Source organism: Microcaecilia unicolor, unplaced genomic scaffold, assembly GCF_901765095.1.
Source record: "Microcaecilia unicolor unplaced genomic scaffold, aMicUni1.1, whole genome shotgun sequence".
In the NCBI taxonomy this organism is placed as follows: Eukaryota; Metazoa; Chordata; class Amphibia; order Gymnophiona; family Siphonopidae; genus Microcaecilia; species Microcaecilia unicolor.
Window position 1 is genome coordinate 44874 of NW_021963420.1, and position 19061 is coordinate 63934.

A 19061-nucleotide genomic window follows, 5' to 3' on the forward strand; every position below is an offset into this window, starting at 1 on the left:
AGGTGAAGAATCAGCCCACGATTGCAATATACACTTTTTAGTGATCAGAAAAAAAAATGATGTGAAATATTAACAATGAAATCATTTACCTCGGGTTGTCAAACCTGTCCTGGGGCCACCTGCCAGTTACATTTTCAGGATAACCCCCCTCCCCCCCCAATAAGGAATGGGCATGAGGCAGATTGCATGCCTGTGACCTCCATTATATGCAAATCTGTCTCATGCATATGCCTTTGGGGGGGGGGGGTATCCTAAAAACTTGACTGGGGGGCTGGTGGCCCCCGCAGACAGGTTTGATTGCTTTGATTGCCATTTCTAATGAACTTGTATTGCCTGCTTTGGTGAGTATAGAATAAAAGAGAGAGCTGCTTTCTCATAACCAAACCTTTTTTGTGATTGTGGTCTCCTGACTTGTTCAGAGGAAGTGCACTGCTCTGTGGAATTAAGGAGTCTAGATAGACGAGAGAAATTATACTGTTGCAGCCTTGAGTGGATTATTAATTTCCAGGTAATTGTGGCTGGACTACTAAACCTGAGAGGAATAATTGCACTCTAAAAATATACATATTGTTGAATATTTTTACTTCGTTAATTGTCTTTTGCTTATGTTTGATTTATTCTTACTGTGCACCCGCCTTGAGTGAATTCTTTCAAAAAGGCAGTAAATAAATCCAAATAAATTAAAGATTAGTTTCTGACTCGTGAATGTGTATTTTTTTTTCTCAGAGATGATGATGTCTTATATGTATGTGAAGGAGAACCTTTTATTGGTAAGTACAGCTATTAATACAGTAAATGATGGCAGATAGACCTGCACAGTCTATCCATTTTGCCCAACAAGGTTGTCAAGAGGCATACCCATCTCTCTTTGGGGGCCACAGCCACCTATGCTTAAACACTGGTTGGCAAGTCTCCACTATGTGAACCACATATAGACAGCCAAACATGATAGTCTTTGTTATATCCAAGGCGGTTTGATCACAGGAGATGGCATGAGCCTGTCTGGCTCATTATGTGGGCTGAAGCCAGTAGGTGGAGCTTGTTGCCCTATCAGTTACACTGTTTCAGGTGTACCAAGATGATGGCAGCTGCATTGGGGAGAATTAAAACTTCCTTGGGTGGAGACTGGCTTCAGCCACGTGACATCATGCTTTCTCCTGTTATGAAACCACCTTGATTATAGCCATATATCCCCAAGTATTGTTGACGGTATTCAGCTTACTGGTCAAGATGTCTTCACCTCTCCCCTGAACTGCACAGCACCCTAACTTGCAGTATGTAGCGTTAAAGTGTACAACATTGGGAGTCGTCAAACCTTCACTACTCATCCCATTTGCGGTATATAGACCATAGACATGTGTCCAGCACTGGCCTTAGTTCCCTCATGCTGGATTTGGAGAATTTTCAGTCTTTAGCTTTTATATGAGACAGAAACAGTTAAAATGCTAATGGCAAAACAGCATAATGTCAGATTTATTAAAGAAACTAATGTTGGTTTTAACATGCTTGTCTTAAAATGCTTCTTTATGACATCTCTTCTTTTTTGGGGGGGAGGGAGGTCACTTTTTTATGAAGTATTAATCTGCATGTATTACAAGCCAAATGCTCTTCTTGTTTGCGTAAGGATAAACAAACAAGCATATAAATAGGTGCATGGAATGTGCACATAGATGTTATTGGGCACATAGTTTGGGCAGAGCTGCAATTTTGTGCATGTGCATTTCATAAAATGCATGCAGTGCATAGAGAACATGCACAGATTTATACCTACACCAAAGGTGTAGGTTTATTCAGGTATAAAAAAAATAAATAGGCATTTATGTAGCCTTTATAAAATAGGCATTCTTAGTATAAAATTACTATCCAGAGCTGTAGCTCCGCCCCATCTTCTACATTTTGCTGGAATTTCATTAGCAAGTTGCATAAGAATAGCTGTACTGGGTCAGACCAGAGGTCCATCTAGCCCAGTATCCTGTTTCCAACAGTGGCCACTCCAGGTCACAGGTACCTGGTAGAAACCCAAATAGTCGCAACATTCCATGCTACCAATCCCAGGGCAAGCAGAGGCTTCCCCATGTCTCTCAATAGCAGACAATGGACGTTTTTCTCCAGGAACTTGTCCAAATCTTGTTTAAACACAACTAAGCTATCTGCTGTTACTACATCTTCTGGCAAGGAGTTCCAGAGCGTAACTATTCATTTGAGTAGAAAATTTTCCTCCCATTTTTTGTAAGTATTTCTATGCAACTTCAGTGTACTTCTTGAAAGAGTAAAAAAATTGATTCACTCCTACTTGATCTACACCACTCAGATCTTGTAGACCATAGCATCAAGTAATTTATGATTTGGATTGTTCTTCCCAGTGTGCATCACTTTGCATTTGTCCACATTAAATTTCATCTGCCATTTGGATGCTCAGTCTTCCAATTTCCTATGGTCTTCTGCAATTATTCACAGTTCACATACGTTTTAACAACCTTGAATAGTTTGTCATCTGCAAATTTAATCACCTCACTTGTTCCAATTTCCAGATCATTTATAAATGTTAAATAGCACCGGTCCCAGTACAGATCCCTGTGGCACTCCACTGTTCACCCTGCATTGAGAAAATGTCCATTTAACCCTGCTGTCTGTTGAACACATGATGACCTATTTAGAGGGTATTTTATAACAGGATGCATATGTTAAATATCCAGATAAGTGCCTGTTTAAAAAGGCACATGAGCATCTATGTTGCATCTTATAAAGAGAGGTTCTCTGAACTATCCCTAATAGTGCAAACAATTCTTTTGCTTAAATTTATACCTGCTCCAAAGAAGGTCTAAATTTGTGCATGTATTATGTGGGTAATTTTATAAAGCACTTTCCACATGTAGTACAGACAGCCTCCTTTTACGTGTTTCCTCTGTGGCCTCTTGTGGGATGGACTTTGCACAGGGTTTCTCATCATCCTGGGAAGGTCGTTCTTGTAACTCTGGATTGGCCCAGATGTCCTTCGTATGTGGATTTCATTTGTCTTCAAATCGCTCCTCGGTTGACTCTCCCTCCACAGATGTGCTTTGTTGCACCTTGTGCTTGTTGTACTTATGGAGGATCCCTCCCGCTTTGGTCTTACAGCCTGGCTCTTGAGAGGGCACAATTAAGGAAGAAGGGTTACATGGAGGATGTTCTGCCTAAGGTGGATGCCCTTATCATGGCTGTTTACTAAACGTACCACTATCCCTGTTGAAGGCGGCACTGAATTAAAGGATGTGCATGACTGCAAGCTTCAGGCTTTCTTGAAGCTTGCCTTTCAAATGGCTGTGTTAAATTCTCAGGCAGCAATTTCTTCTTCCTTTATAGCCAGGGCTTCTTTATTGTGGATTCAGCAATTCTACTTTGGACTCGCCTCCATACTTTCTCCCTTCCCTTGAGAAAGGGTTGTCCTATTTGTCAGACGCTCTATGATATTCTTTGAGTGTCGGCTAAAAGTATGGCCTTGGCTGTTTCAGCACGACGCTGGCTATGGTTGAGACATTGGGCTGCTGATGTGACATCCAAATTTCGTCTAACGAAGTTGCCTTTTTGAGGTAAGCTACTCTTTGATGCAGATTTGGAGCAGATTGTTAAAGTCCTGAGATTTTCCAAGGTCCAGATACTACCTGAGGACAAGCCTAAGCCTCATCTCTAGGTGGTTAATTCTCATTTTCGAGAAGTGCGGAGGTATAGACCAGAGAAGGCTAGTACTTCTCAAAAACCTCTTTCCTCAGATTTGGTCTTCCTTTTGAGGGGGCAAGAAGTTCTTCTCACTATCTCAAGAATCTCTCCCTCTTCGCAGCCCTCATAATGACAGGGTTGAGGTTCACTCTTAGTATATAGGCATAGGTGGGCATCTTTCCTGCTTTTACAAGAAGTGGACCATTATCACCAATGGGTCCTAGATATCGTTCTGCTTGGCTACAAGCTAGAATTTTCTAAGCCACTCACAGATCTTTTCTTCCTTTCCCCTTGCAGCAGCTCTGCAAGGACTCAAGCAGTTCTAACTACCTTAGCATCTTTAATGCGACTGGGGGCCATTCAGCCCGTTCCTCCGGCAGAAACAGGCATGGGTTGATCCATATATTTTGTCATCCAAAGAAAAGACTCTTTTCACCTAGTTCTGGATCTCAGAGGAGTGAATAAGTGACCTGGATGCACTTAACACATGGAGATTCTTTGATATGTAACAGCCTTGGTCCTCAAGGGGAGTTCCTTGCCTCATTGGACTTCAAGGAGGCTTATTTTCATATCCTGATTTGGAGGTTTCTCTGGTTTGCGATCCTGGGAGATCATTATCAATTCACGGCCATGCCTTTTGACCTCACACATTTTCCAATGTTACAGTGGTGGTAACAGCCTTTCTTCGCAGGTGAGGGATCCAAGTCCATCCTTACCTGGATGATTGGCTGATTTGGGAGCCTTCACAGTATACAAGCTGTCCTCTCTGTCTTCTTTCTGCCCTGGGTTGGGTGGTGAATTACAGCAAGAGACATATCACCCCCCACCCAGACCCTGGGATTTCTGGGAGCATACTTTGATACCACAGCGGGCAAGATTTCTCTCTTCCTCAACATTTGAGCTTGAGCTGATGATAAATTCTCAGACTTCTGTCTCTTTCCTGCCACAGGTGTGGGATTATGCTCAGGTTCTCTGTTCTTTGCCGGCGACTTTGGATGTCCTGACTTGCGTGAAATTCCATATGTGGCCCCTACAGTCTTCCCTGTTGCGCTAGTGGTCTCCAGTCTCGGGGAGAATTACGACCAGTTGGTGCTATGGATGCCTCAAGCCAGACGAAGTTTGATTTGGTGGCTTCTTCCTGCACAGGCGGGCGGGGATACCCTTAAATTTCCAGTCTGTGTGTTCTCATCTCCGATGCCAGCCTCTTTAGATGGGGAGCCCATTATTTCCACCACTCTGCACAGGGCCGCTGGTCGAGAGTGGAGGCTTCCTGATCCTTCAACAGATTGAAACTTCGAGCTGTCTGGAAAGGTCTGCTGGCCTTTGTGCCTCTTCACAGGAGGCCAGTGTGAGTGGTCTTGGGACAATGTGACAGCGGTTTCTTACATCAACGGACAAGAGGGAATAAAGTGTGTGTGTGTCCCTAGCCCAGGAGTACATCTTTTTTTCAGTGGGTGGAAATGAACGTTCCAATTTAATTTCAGTGTCCCACATTGTGGGTTCACTGAACTTGCAAGCGGACTTACTCAGCACAGTGTCTCTTGACCCAGGAGAATGGCAACTGTCAAAGACTGCACTTTGCCTCATTTCCACACAGTGGGGCCTTCCAGTTCTGGACCTCATAGCATCCAGACTCGATACACAGGTCCACAATTTCTTCAGCTGCTTCAGGGAGAAGAACTCCCTGGGAATGGATGCACTAGTACAGTCTTGGCCATCAGACAGCCTCCTTTACATGTTTCCTCCATGGCTTCTCGAGGGAAGGACTTTGCACAGGATTTCTCGGTATGCGGATTTCATCTGTCTTCAGATTGCGCCTCAGTTGACTCTCCCTCCACAGATGGGCTTGTTGCACTAAGGTCCAGTACTGATGGAGGATCCCTCCCGCTTGATCTTACAGCCTGGCTATTGAGAGGGCACGATTAAGGAAGAAGGGTTACGTGGAGGATGTCATTAATACATTGCTGCAATCATGAAAGTGAGCCACTTCTTATGCAAGAGTGTGGAGAACTTTTGAGCTGGTCAACAGAGTGCTTTTTCTCCATTTTGTGCTTCCTTGTCTTAAATTTTATCCTTCCTGCAGGAGGAATTCAAAAAAGGCTTGGCTCGTAGTTTGCTCAAGGTTCAGGTGGCAGCACTGGCGTGCTATAGAGTCAAAATACAGAATGCTTTGTTGGCTGCTCAAACTGATTATTGTGCGGTTCCTTAAAGGAGTCATTCATCTATATCTCCCCCTGTCCGCAAATTTTGTCGTCAGTGGAATCTTCAAGTGGTTCTTAAGGCTCTGTAGTTGACCCCTTTTGAGCCCCCTTTGTTCGGCAACTACCAAAGATCGCACTTTCCTTGCTGACAAAATGGCAACTACAAAATCTGCCTTTAGAGTTTTTGAGCTTCTCTTCCAGGGATCCCTTTCTCCGCTTTTCTGACTCTGGTGTCGATAGGGATGGTTCTGGCCTTTTTCCGGAAGATTGGTTGACATGAAAAGGAGATACAGAATGTTTCTTCCTTCTTTACCAGGGAGGTCTATTCTGCAGAATATGCTTCCCTGAGGCTGTTGGATGTGAAGCGCATAATGCGGTATCTTACTGTTACCAACAATTTCAGGTGTTTCGATCATTTTTTTTTTTGTCCTCTTTGCAGGACCCTGGAAGGCTTTCCTGGCCTCCAAAGCCAACTGTGGCTTGATGGCTGGCTTAAGGGGGCTGTTTCTTGTGCTTATGTTCTGAGGGGTAAATCTGCTTCCATACATGTTTAAGGCTCATTCTACCAGGTCTTTGGCATCTTCTTTGGCAGTCTAGGGAGATTGCGTTGGCAGAGATCTGTAGGTCAGCGACATGGTCTCATTCATTTGTTAAGCATTACTTTCTGGATGCGTCTGCTCGAGTTGATGCTTCTTTTGGGGCCACAGTTCCTACTGCAGGGATATCGGTCCCTCCCCACTTAAGGATTGCTTTTGTACATCCCATTTGTCTGGACTGATCCTTGGGACATAATAGAAGGAAAATTAATTTTCTTTTCCTTTAGTTCCAGAGGATCAGTCCAGAGCCCACCCTTCTGCAATGGTTCTGATTTTTCCAATATTAAATTGTGTGTGTGTGTGTATTGTTCTGGTTCTGTTGTTTCTAAGGCATGAGTTTTGCTCTATATTTCATGGTTATTTTTCTGTCTAGAGGCTGGAGTTTTTTTCTCTGTCACCTTTTTCAGTGCTTTATCAAATACTAGCTGAGTTGCTGTGCACAGGATAAGGCACAACTCCATTAATGTTCTCTATCTCCTCCTGCTGGTGGTTGGTGTGGACTGATCCCTTGGGACTAAAGGAAAGAATTATCAGGGAGTTAATTTTTCCTTCTGTGTTCTTTTCCTAAGTCCTAATGTTCTGTTTGCTTCTTTGTCTGCTGTTGCCATTGCATATTAGACATACAATTTCAGTGTATTGTTCATGATGATACCTTTAGATATTTCCTGGGTGCTGACTCCAAATGTGGAACCTAGCATGATGTTGCCATCATTTTTTGTCATTTTTCTCAATGTGCATCACTTTATACTTGTCCACATTAAATTTCATCTGCTGTTTGGAGGAATACCAGCCTTGTAGTTTCACAAGGTCCTCTTGCAATTTTTCAGTCTGCATGCAGTTTACAACTTTGAATAATTTTGCGTCGTCTGCAGATTTGATCTCTTTCCCATTTCCAGATCACTTATAAATGTTAAAACACACTGGTCCTAATACAGATCCCCTGTGGTACTCCACTATTCACCTTCTGTGAGAAAATTCATTTAATCCACAACAGGACATGGTTTCCTATTCCATGGCTTTTTATTTTCTTCAGGAGCCTTTCATGAGGAACTTTATCAAAAGCTTTCTGAAAGTCTAGGTATGCTGTGATTGGAAAGGGTAGACACGAAGCATCTGTTTACTCTTTTTCCAAAAATACTAGGACTAGGGGGCATTCAATGAAGCTACAAAAGTAAATTTAAAACGAAACACATCAAAGAATTTTTCTTCACTCAACATGTAATTAAACTCTGGAATTCATTGCCAGAGAATGTGGTAAATGCGGTTAGCTTAGCGGGGTTAAAAAAAAAAAAGGTTTGACTGGCTTTCTAAAGGAAAAGTCCATAGACCATTATTAAAATGGACTTGGGGAAACCCCACTGCTTATTTCTGGGATAAGCAGCATAAAATGTTTTGTACTTTTTTGAGATCTTGCCAGGTATTTGTGACCTGGATTGGCCACTGTTTGAAACAGGATGCTGGGCTTGATGGTCCTTTGGTCTGTCCCAGTATAGCAATACTTATGTACTTGCATCATCTGGCTCACCGTTATCCATATATTTGTTCACACCTTCAAAAAAACTGTTGCAGAGCATTGAGGCAGTACTTCCCCCCCCCCCCCCCTCAGCTAAATTCATGTTGACTCTGACCCATTGAAACATGTTTGTCTGTACACAGATATGATGGTACTGGAAGATTTGACCAAGTATTTAAGTGGGCTTTTTAAAATGCACATTGTAGCTGTAAAGGCCAAATTACAATTTGATATGTTGGGGTTAAGGAAGGGGTAGAAAGTGTTGCTTAGGAGAAAGTGTATATTGACTAACTGGTGACAGAGATCCTTCATCTCCTTTGTTTACATTCCTTTCACCTTATGACAAGGGCAAGAAAGGATTAACAGATCTAGAAGAGGCACTGTGGACACAGGACAGTTTAGCAGAGAGAGGGACAGAAGACTTTGTCAGCTAGGCCACACCATAGTCAGTCTGTCTATTACTGTTTCAACATATACACAAATGAATGTCTTGTAGCATTCCTGGCCCTGGGAGTGGAAGGCCTAACTTAGGATTTTCCACATGGCACTTCCCAAAACTGACCTGTTGGCTTAGATAATGAAAGTTTCTTGTTAAATGAGAAACGTGAATGAACTTTAGAAGCCTTAAGCACTGTTTAGACAAGAGCTGTACCGAATACATATTTTACTATTGGACCAAATATGAATAATGAAAAATACTATTCAGCAGAATATGAATACAGAGTACCAGTAATGGGCATTCCTCCACGACCCTCCAGACCGGTCAAGACGCATGGGTTATGTCCTCCTACCAGCAGAGGGAGACTGAGAAACACTGAGCTTTTGAATACTGTATATATAACCTGTGCAGTACATTCACTAGCCAGTATTTTCTCAGTCTCAGCAGAGGTAGATGGACAGCCTGTGCAGTCTTCAATAGTCTGGTGAGGTAGTTTGGTTATATAGTTAAGGGGGTTTCTCCTCTTATTTCCTTATTTATTGGTTTGGAGTATTCCCTGTACGTGAAAAAAAAAAAAAAAAAAAAAGTGCTTCGGGGCACTGGGTCCGGTGGGGCCCAGTTTCCCCCTTGGGGTGTTACACCTGTTTTCAGGTCCCTCCCCCTGTGCTGCTCTCTCTGGAGACGCTGGCAGCTTGTGCCTCGGCTGCTTTCTAGTATTGTAGCCTTGAGAGCCCCCACTTTTCAGCTGCCAAGGAGAAATTGGTAATATCTCTTTAAGAGCCGTCTGCAGCCTTGTTGGTAATATCCCTTCAAGACTCGTCTGCAGCTTTGTTTACATAGCAACAGACGGCAGGCCCGTTCCTATTACTGGCGAAAGAGTGAGAGAGAGCAGGGCGGATAATTATTGTGGGGAAAGCTGTGAGAGAGTGTTTGCGCCGGTCAGTGCTTTGAAGTTATGGCGGGCAAACTTCTTCGCTGTCGCGCGTGCTCGCGTCGGGGTGTAGAGGTGCCGGGAGGTCAGTGCCGGCTGTGCGGCGAACCGAAGCAGGTCGCGCCGGTGGCGGCACCCCCTGTGTTAATAGCGGAGGCCCCAGCTAGTTCGGGGGTGTTGGGAGTAGCAGCAACTTCGGCAGGGCCGGTTTCAACGAATTTAGTTTTGGCGGGAACGGCCGCCATTTTGGATTCCGCGCGCCCCGCGGAGTCAGCTGTTTTCGGCCCTGCTGCTACCGGATCGGCTCCGAAGGTGGCGCCGGAGGGTCCAGGAGGAGTTGGTTTTCCTCCGGATTTTGTATGGACCCTGTTTCAAGCCTGGAAGTCGGGACCCCCACCTTTAGGGGAGGGGGTTAGTGCGGCTCCGACTAAGAGGCCTCGGTTTGAGTGGGACGACGAGGAGGGATTCTCCCCTGTAGGATCTGAAGGGGCCTTGAGTGATAGCGCGGATCCTGAGGGGTTTGAGGGTCCTCAAGAGCCGGAATTGGTGGTCCCGGGGGAGGATCCTTCTGTAGTGAGAATTTTTCACAGGGAGGAGCTTGCGGAACTCATTGAGCAGGTTTCTTCCACCCTTAAGTTCGAACAGCCAGAGGCGGTTTTGGGGGAGGCTAGGCAGGTGGATCCCTTGGTTAAGGGGATTCAGCGGCAGGCTAGGTCTTTTCCCATGAATAAGGACATCCGGGATATGGTGGTTCAAGAGTGGCATTCGCCGGATTCTCCCTGTAAAGTGTCTAAAGCGATGTCTAGGCTGTACCCGCTCCCACAGGAAGATAGAGATTCCTTTAAGGCTCCCACAGTGGATGCGGTGGTGACAGCAGTCACCAAAGCCACGGCTATACCGGTAGACGGGGGGACTGCTCGCCGGGATCCCCAGGATAGGAGACTTGAGGCCTTCCTCAAGCGGAGTTTTGATTTGTCGGCCCTGGCCCTGCAGGCCTCGATTTGTGGGGGGCTGGTTGCGAGGGCGTGTTTCCGTTGGGCCGAGAAGCTGCTTGATGACTCGGTGGAGGTTGGGACCTCCGGGGTTCAGGAATTAGCCAAATTGGAAATGGGATCCTCCTTTTTGTCTGATGCGCTTTATGATTTACTCCGTGCTTCGGCCAAGAATATGGCTATGCTGGTGGGGGCACGTAGGGCACTGTGGTTGCGAGGTTGGGTCGCGGACGCGGCCTCCAAAGCGAAGCTTTGCTCTCTCCCGTTTAAGGGGTCCATGCTCTTTGGGGAGGATTTGGATAAGTTGGTGAAAGGTCTCAGCGATGCCAAGGCCCCCCTCGTCTTCCGGATTTTCGTCCTAAGGCGGCGTTCAGGGGTACTTCCTCCCGAGGGCGGTTTAAGGAGGCTCGCCGGTATAGGCCCGGGAGGACTAGTGGGGCCTTTAGAGGTCGGTTTTTCCAGCGAACTCAGTCCTTTCGGGGGAATCGGCGCGGAGGCCGTGATTTCTCCGCGGGAGGACAGGGAGGACAGGTGTCGGGGCGTAATTCACAATGAAGGTGTGCGGGTCCAGACCCTGGTTCGGGTAGGGGCTCGGCTGAGTCAGTTTTACCAGGACTGGGCCCGAATCACATCGGATCAGTGGGTCCTCGAAGTGGTGCGAGACGGGTACGCTCTGGAGTTCGACGGCTCGCCTCCCGAAAGGTTCCTGGAGTCCCCTTGTCTTTCGAGACTCAAACGGGCGGCGGTGCGAGACACGTTGGCGCGGCTGATCAGTCTGGGGGCGGTGGTCCCTGTTCCCGCCGCTCAGCGCCGCTTGGGCTGCTATTCAATCTACTTTGTGGTCCCAAAGAAGGAGGATGCCTTTCGACCTATCTTGGATCTGAAGGCAGTCAATGCAGCCCTCAGAGTCCCCTCTTTCCGCATGGAGACATTGAGGTCGGTCATTGTCGCGGTGCGGGAAGGGGAGTTTCTCACGTCTTTGGATCTGACGGAGGCTTATTTGCACATCCCCATTCGGGCCGCTCATCAGCGATTTCTGCGTTTTGCGGTTTTAGGGAAGCATTTTCAGTTTTGTGCTCTGCCTTTCGGACTAGCAACGGCTCCTCGAACCTTTTCCAAGGTCATGGTGGTAGTGGCGGCGGCGGCCTTGCGGAAGCAAGGGGTTCTGGTGCACCCGTATCTGGACGACTGGTTGATTTGGGCAAAGTCCCAGTCGGAGAGCGAGGAGTCGACTGCTCGAGTGGTGCACTTTCTTCAGTCTCTGGGCTGGGTAGTGAACTTTGGCAAGAGTCACCTGGTGCCGTCGCAGTCGCTGGAGTACCTGGGGGTTCTATTCGATACCAGGAACGGTCGGGTCTTTCTGCCGGGCCCCCGGATTCGCAAGTTGCAGAGTCAGATCCGACTATTTCTGTCAAGGGCGGCTCCGACGGCCCGGGAGTACCTGCAAGTCCTGGGGTTGATGGCAGCCACCATAGAGGTAGTTCCGTGGGCCCGGGCGCATATGCGGCAGTTGCAGTCAGCTCTTCTCAGTCGGTGGGCGCCGCTGTCGCAGGAGTTGGATGTACGCCTTCAGCTGCCGGTTACCCCACGCCTCAGTCTCCAGTGGTGGTTAGACCCAGGCAATCTGGAGAAGGGAATGCCGTTGGAGGCTCCGCAGTGGGTGGTTCTCGTCACAGACGCCAGTCTTCAGGGCTGGGGAGCTCATTGTCTCGGTCAGGTAGCTCAAGGACGCTGGTCTCAGGTAGAAGCTCAGTGGTCCATCAATCATTTGGAAACCCGGGCCATTCGGCTAGCGCTTCTGGCGTTTCAGAGTGTGCTGGTACGGAAAGCAGTCCGGGTGTTTTGCGACAACGCCACCGCCGTGGCTTATGTCAACCGTCAGGGGGGCACAAAGAGTCAGGCGGTCGCGGAGGAGGCGGCGCTGTTGTGTCAATGGGCGGAGATTCATCTTCTAGCGCTCTCCGTGGCACATGTGGCTGGAGTAGACAACGTGGAGGCAGATTACCTAAGCAGGCATGCTCTAGACCCCGGAGAGTGGTCGATTCATCGGTCGGTGTTCAATCGCATTGTGTCGGTCTGGGGACTTCCCGTGATGGATCTCATGGCAACGGCCCGCAATACTCAGGTTCAGAGGTTTTTCAGTCGCCGGAGGGATCCTCGAGCGGAAGGCATAGATGCGCTCCTAATGCCATGGCCGCAGGAGTTGCTGTATGTGTTTCCCCCATGGCCGTTGGTCGGTCGGGTGATTCAGCGCATCGCTCGACACCCCGGACAAGTGATTCTGTTAGCCCCGAATTGGCCGCGGTACGGAGATCTGGTGCGATTGGCGATAGCGGATCCTCTGCCGCTGTCAGATTCAGGGGTGTTGTGTCAGGGACCGATAGTTATGCCAGATCCGGATCGGTTCTCGCTTACGGCCTGGCTCTTGAGAGGCACAGGTTAAGGAAGAAAGGTTTTTCTGCCAGAGTTATCGATACGATGTTGAGTTCGCGTAGGCAGTCCACTTCGCTGGCGTATGTCCGGGTCTGGAGAGTTTTTGAGCATTGGTGTGCAGGTAGGCAGGTTCTTCCCTTTCGGGCGTCGGTGACAGATGTTTTGGAGTTTTTACAGGATGGTATGGACAGGGGTTTGGCCTTGTCGTCTTTGAAGGTGCAGGTAGCGGCTTTGTCGTGTTTCCGTGGGAAGCTCCAGGGAAAGTCGTTAGCTTCTAGTCCTGATGTGGTTCGATTTTTGAAGGGTGTTAAGTTACTGCGCCCGCCCCGGCGGCGGATGGTGCCTCCGTGGGATTTGAATCTCGTTTTGGATACTTTGGTGAGGCCGCCGTTTGAGCCTTTGGTTTCTGTTTCAGATAAGGATCTGTCCCTAAAGACGGTGTTCTTGGTGGCTATTACTTCAGCTCGGCGGGTGTCAGAACTTCAGGCTTTGTCTTGTAGAGAGCCCTTTTTGTCTTTTTCCAAGGAGAAGGTCTCGTTGCGCCCGGTGCCGTCCTTCGTGCCCAAGGTGGTTTCAGAGTTTCATGTGAATCAAGTGATTTCCTTGCCAGTTTTAGGTGATTTGGCCGGGGATGCAGAGCAGCGTCGACTGGCCAAGTTAGATGTGCGAAGAGTCTTGCGCTGTTACATTTCCAGAACTCGACACTATAGGCTCTCTGATCGTTTATTCATTCTCCATGGTGGGGCAAGGAAGGGCGCGGCAGCTTCCAAAGCTACGATAGCGAGATGGTTGAAGGAGTCAATTGCTTCGGCGTATTTGCTGAAGGGCCGCGTGGTCCCTAAGGAATTTTCGGCTCATTCTACCAGGGGTATGGCGGCTTCCTGGGCGGAGAGTAGTATGATTCCTCCATTAGATATTTGTCGAGCGGCGGTTTGGTCGTCATTGCATTCTTTTGTTAAACATTACAGGATTGATGTGCATGCCAAGGAAGAGGCAGGGTTTGGGGCTGCGGTGTTGACCTCGGGCCTACGTGGTTTCCGCCCTTAAGATATTACTGCTTGGGTACGTCCCATGCGTCTTGACCGGTCTGGAGGGTCGTGGAGGAAGGTGAAATTAGATCTTACCTGCTAATTTTCTTTCCTCTAGACCCTCCAGACCGGTCAAGGCCCGCCCTGTCTGTACTGTAGGCCAAGAGGTCTGTAGTCGGTTGTTCTATCTTGGCAGCTGTTGAGTGTGATTTCTATGGTTTCAAACTTGGTTTGTATAAGTCTGGTCAGGTGTGACCGTGTTTGTTAGTCCACCTGTGGAAGCACACACTAGATGAAGGGCACAATGAAGGATATGAAGAAAGTGTCCAGTTGGCAATGACCACGTACGGGGTTATTAGTTCTAGTTGGTGTTATTGTTTTTTTCTCTGCTTTGTCAGGGTTATACTGGCTAGTGAATGTACTGCACAGGTTATATATACAGTATTCAAAAGCTCAGTGTTTCTCAGTCTCCCTCTGCTGGTAGGAGGACATAACCCATGCGTCTTGACCGGTCTGGAGGGTCTAGAGGAAAGAAAATTAGCAGGTAAGATCTAATTTCACCTTGAGCTTTAACATAAATAATAAAAGAAACAATGTGAAATCAGAGAGAGTGTTTTATTTTAGTAGGATTTAGTAGAGGAGCCCTGCATTATTCATATTCAAATTTAAATCGCTATTCAGCTGAATACAAATTAATATATTCAGGGCGCTATTCAGGACCAAATCGAATATGAATATTTGGTACAGCCCTAGTTGACACACACGTGTATTTGTGTAAATTGTCATATTTTAAGACATATAGATGGCAGCATACAGAGATTTCAAGGGAGTAAGTTCTGGGTGATTGTCAAAGTGCATATGTTCTATATAGGGTTGCACATCAATGAAAAGTTTTAATCGCATGATTAATTGCTGTAAAAAAAATGTAATCTAGCAATTGGGTGTGATTAACTTTTTTTAATCGGGTGCTGTAAAGTGTCCCCCTTACATTTTCACCTGTATAGTGCAAAATATAGACTGCAGATGTAAGTTCCCAATAACTGACATACTGTACTTCAGTTAATAAACGGAAATAAAATAATTTTCTTACCTTTTTGTTGTCTGGTGATTTTATTTTTCTAATCATCTTATTCCCTGTCTCTGGTTCTGTTCCTCTGTCTGTACACTGAACTCTGTTTTCAGGGCCTCCTGTCTCACTATTTCTTCTCTCCTCCTATATACATCTTTCACGTTCAACTTTTTGCCATTTTTCTTCCTCCCTATATCTGCTTTGAGAGAATCCTCTCCCCTTCCCCTTCATCCACAGTCACCATCTCCTCTCTCCTTCAGTCTGTCCTCGCCTCTCTTCTCTTCCCTTCCTCTCTATGGGCACCATCTCATTTCCAAATACAACCCAATGAGGAGATAGGATGCTTTGGTCTGAATTTCCTTCCCTTTCCCTGACTGGCATATTTTTCTCTCGTATTGCTTCTCCCTTCCCTCCCTCCCGCACCATCAGCCTGTGCTTTCCTACCACCCCATGACTCTCTCCCAGACTCTTCCTCCCTCCTGCATATTTTTCTCTGCTACCACTGCCTCCCCCCCCCCCCCCCCCCCCCCCGTTGCTTCTGCAGCTTGCTCTCTTACACCACCCTGCCACTGCCATACACCGGCAGCTTCTTCTCCCCTGCGCCCACGCGGCCCTCCGAGCTTGCTTTGTGCACATGGCTTTAAGCACACGTTGCTTCGCTCCCGTGTAACTGGAGCCCTCCCACTCTAGTGACCTACTCCTGCAGCAGGAAACAGGAAGAAGATGCTGGATATTAGAGAGGGAGGGCTCCGGTTACAGAGGAGTGGAGCAGCGTGTGCTTAATGCTGCCATGTGTACAAGGCAAGTTTCGGAGGACTGGGGGGGGGGGGGGGCATGAGATGCCAGAAAGCAGGGTGGCAGGAGAGAAAAGGCTGCTGGTGTGTGGCGGTGGTGGTGACGGGGAGGTCAGAGAGAACAATCTGCAGGAGCACCGGGAAGGGGAGGCAGCAGCGGTAGGAGAGAAAAATGTGCTGGAGGGAGGAAGTGAAGAGGAGAAAAGATAGTGTGAAACCAGGAGCAAGCAGCTTGACTCAATTAATGCGTTAACATTCTTGAAGGCGTGAATAAACATGTGGGTAAAGGTGAGCCAGTTGATGTAGTGTACCTAGATTTTCAGAGACCGTTTGATAAAGTTCCTCATGAGAGACCCTTGAGAAAATTAGTCATGGGATAGGAGGCAAGGTTCTGGTGTAGATTAGGAATTGGTTATTAGACAGAAAACAGAGGGTAGGGTTAAATGGTCATTTCTCTCAATGGAGGAGGGTGAGCAGTGGAGATGTCTACTGGGACCGGTGCTATTTAACGTTTATAAATGATATCGAAATCGGAGTGGCAAGTGAGGTGATTAAATTTGCAGATTCAAGGTTGTTAAAACGTGCGGATTGTGAAATATTGCAGGTAGACCTTAGGAATTTGGAAGACTGCGCATCCAAATGGCAGATGAAATTTAATGTGAACAAATGCAAGGTGATGCACATCGGAAAGAATAATCCAAATTATCGTTACCTGATGTTAGGGTTCACCTTGGGGGTCAGCACTCAAGAAAAAGATCTAGGTGCCGTTGTAGGTAATAATCTGAAATCTTCTGCTCAGTGTGTGGCGGTGGCCAAGAAAGCAAACAGGATGCTAGGAATTATTAGGAAAAGGATGGTGAATAAGACCAAAAATAGTATGCCTTTGCATCTCTCCATGGTGCGTCTGCACCTTCAGTATTGCGTTCAGTTCTGGTCGCCGTATCTCAAAAAAGATATATAGTGGAATTAGAAGAGGCTCGAAGAGCAACCAAAATGATTATATGAGGAAAGGCTAAAGAGGTTAGGGCTCTTCAGCTTCGCAAAGACACGGATGAGGGTAGATATGATTGAGGTCTACAAAATCCTGAGTGGTGTAGAACGTGTAAAGTAAACCAATTTTTTTTAACTCGTTCCAGAAGTTCAAAGACTAGGGGGCACTCGAAGTTACATGGAAATACTTTTAAAACAAATAGGAGGAAATATTTTTCACCCAATGAATAGTTAAGCTCTGGAACTCTTTGCCGGAGGATGTGATAACAGCGGTTAATGTATCTGGGTTTAAAAGAGGTTTGGACAAATTCCTGGAGGAAAAGTCCATAGTCTGTTATTGAGACAGACATGGGAAGCAACTGCTTGGCCTGGGATTTGTAGTATGGAGTGCTGCCACAGTTTGGGTTTCTGCCAGGTACTTGTGACCTGGCTTGGCTACTGTTTGGAAAACAGGATACTGGGCTAGATGGACCATTGGTCTGACCCAGTTTGGCTACTCTTATGTAACTTGCGTTAATAATTTTAACATGTTAATTGTACAGCCCTAGTTCCATATTTTACCAGTTAGTATTTACACCACTTTGAGTCCTGTATAGCTCCTAGCTAATTTCTTATTAGGTAAGTCCTACTCCTCCAACCTAGCATTGAAAACCATCATCTTGGGGGGAGAGTTTCCGAGAATGACTTAACTGCTGTTCAGGCATACAAAATCTACCACTTACACCTGTAAGTAGCACTGTTTTATACATATGTTTAGCGCTGGTTAATATGTATAAATATCCTAGTGATAGTGGTCTCTCTTTTTTTTGTTTGTTTTTTAATGTGTTAATTTATAAAAAGCTTAGTGCTCTTTGAGTTTTTTTTTAATGGGCAAACTTAGGCATCCCTTTCCCGTTATAGATGACCTAAGGCACTCAGATCAACTAAAGTGAACGTCACCTGCCAAATGTAACTACTTCTGTTAGCAATGTGTTTTGTTTGTTACATGTGTAAATCTGTGGCAAACCATTCAACCTGTTTCTTTTGAATAGATCCTCAAGCAGACATGAAGGCCTCTGAGGAAGTTTACGGCTCCCATACAGACTGGCTGACACTAAATGTTGGAGGCCGAAGCTTTACTACTACACGGTAGGAGTCCTACTTCAGTACAGAGAAGTGCACAACATTGTCCCTCTCCTGTTCCCGCTCACATTGGAGTGAATTCAGTTTCTGAAGAAGTGCAAGTGAAAAGACAATTTTTATTGGCTCTTAATTTGATGTGTGCAGTCTGATGTTTGATATATGACTATCATGGGTTCTAAATGAAATGACCCCATTGGATTTCATCAGATATTTGTTCAGGATTGGGAGGGATTGTTTCTGTGAAGATAACTTCATAAAAAGGTTCCTAGGCATTCAAGGTGCATATATAGGTGCAAGACGTATCTATTTATAAATGCCCTATGTCCAAAAGAAGTGTAAACTTCAATACAAAGAACATTTCAGCATTATAGTACAATTTAAATCAAATTATACCAAAAGACAGTGAAATATATTGTATTAATGCAGAGGTTTCACCTAAAGTTTTTCCACTGTTGTAATTAAAAGGGAAAGTCCCTTTTAGTGTTCTTTATATATAAATTTATAGAAAACATATTCTAGTCCAAACTAGTCCAAAAGGCACTTATCAGCTACTGTTCCATTAAATGTGTGCAAAAAAACAAATTGCCAGTGCAATCACATTTTGAATCGTAGGTCTGTCGGGACATAACACTTTGGTCCTGCTTATAGAATCTCAATTGCTAAATTTCATGGCAGCACATTTCTTAATTCCTAATAATTCTAAGGTTTGTGTTTTTATATGGGCAACACTTGAACCCGTGTGCTTTTATAAAGTAACCTCCCAAAATCTCCTTAATAGAGCTACACCTTCTCTTAGGCAGGAGTAACTTTGCATGTATGAGAATTACCACAGACATTCATGTATTTTATAAAAATATGCACAAGTCCTGATCACAGTTCCGCTCATTCTCTGCCCCAGGAATACCAATGAATCTATTGTGTGGCACTGGTAACCATAGATCTTGTAGAGGCTACTCTGAAGCCCACAACTTAAAGCTAAGTTTTTGACTGACTAATAAACTCAATTTCAGAAAAAAATTATTTATGAATGTGCTGATACACTGTCAATCAGGAGGATTGTTTTCCAAAGCATTTTGTTAAATGATTTTTGTGTTTTGATGGGACGGATTTATAATAATTTCATGCATCAAAAAGTTCTATTTAAAATATTTTTTGAAAGTGGGATTTGTTTCTTATATGATGATCCTAAATAATGATCTTCTAAAAAAGAACGTGAGAGAGATAGTTGGGTAGGTGTCAGATTTCTTGGGCACCTAA

At 45.8% G+C, this 19061-nt stretch overlaps 1 protein-coding gene across 1 annotated transcript in view; it reads left to right on the forward strand.

Moving 5' to 3' along the window:
• Positions 1–19061, forward strand: part of LOC115459310 (BTB/POZ domain-containing protein KCTD9-like) — a gene marked incomplete at its 3' end in the record, with an annotated part of 49601 nt that overhangs the window by 4067 nt on the left and 26473 nt on the right. The window contains exons 3-4 of the mRNA XM_030189156.1: positions 727–770; positions 17714–17810. Of these exons, the coding sequence (XP_030045016.1) occupies positions 727–770; positions 17714–17810 (141 nt within the window). The remainder of the gene's footprint in view (positions 1–726; positions 771–17713; positions 17811–19061) is intronic.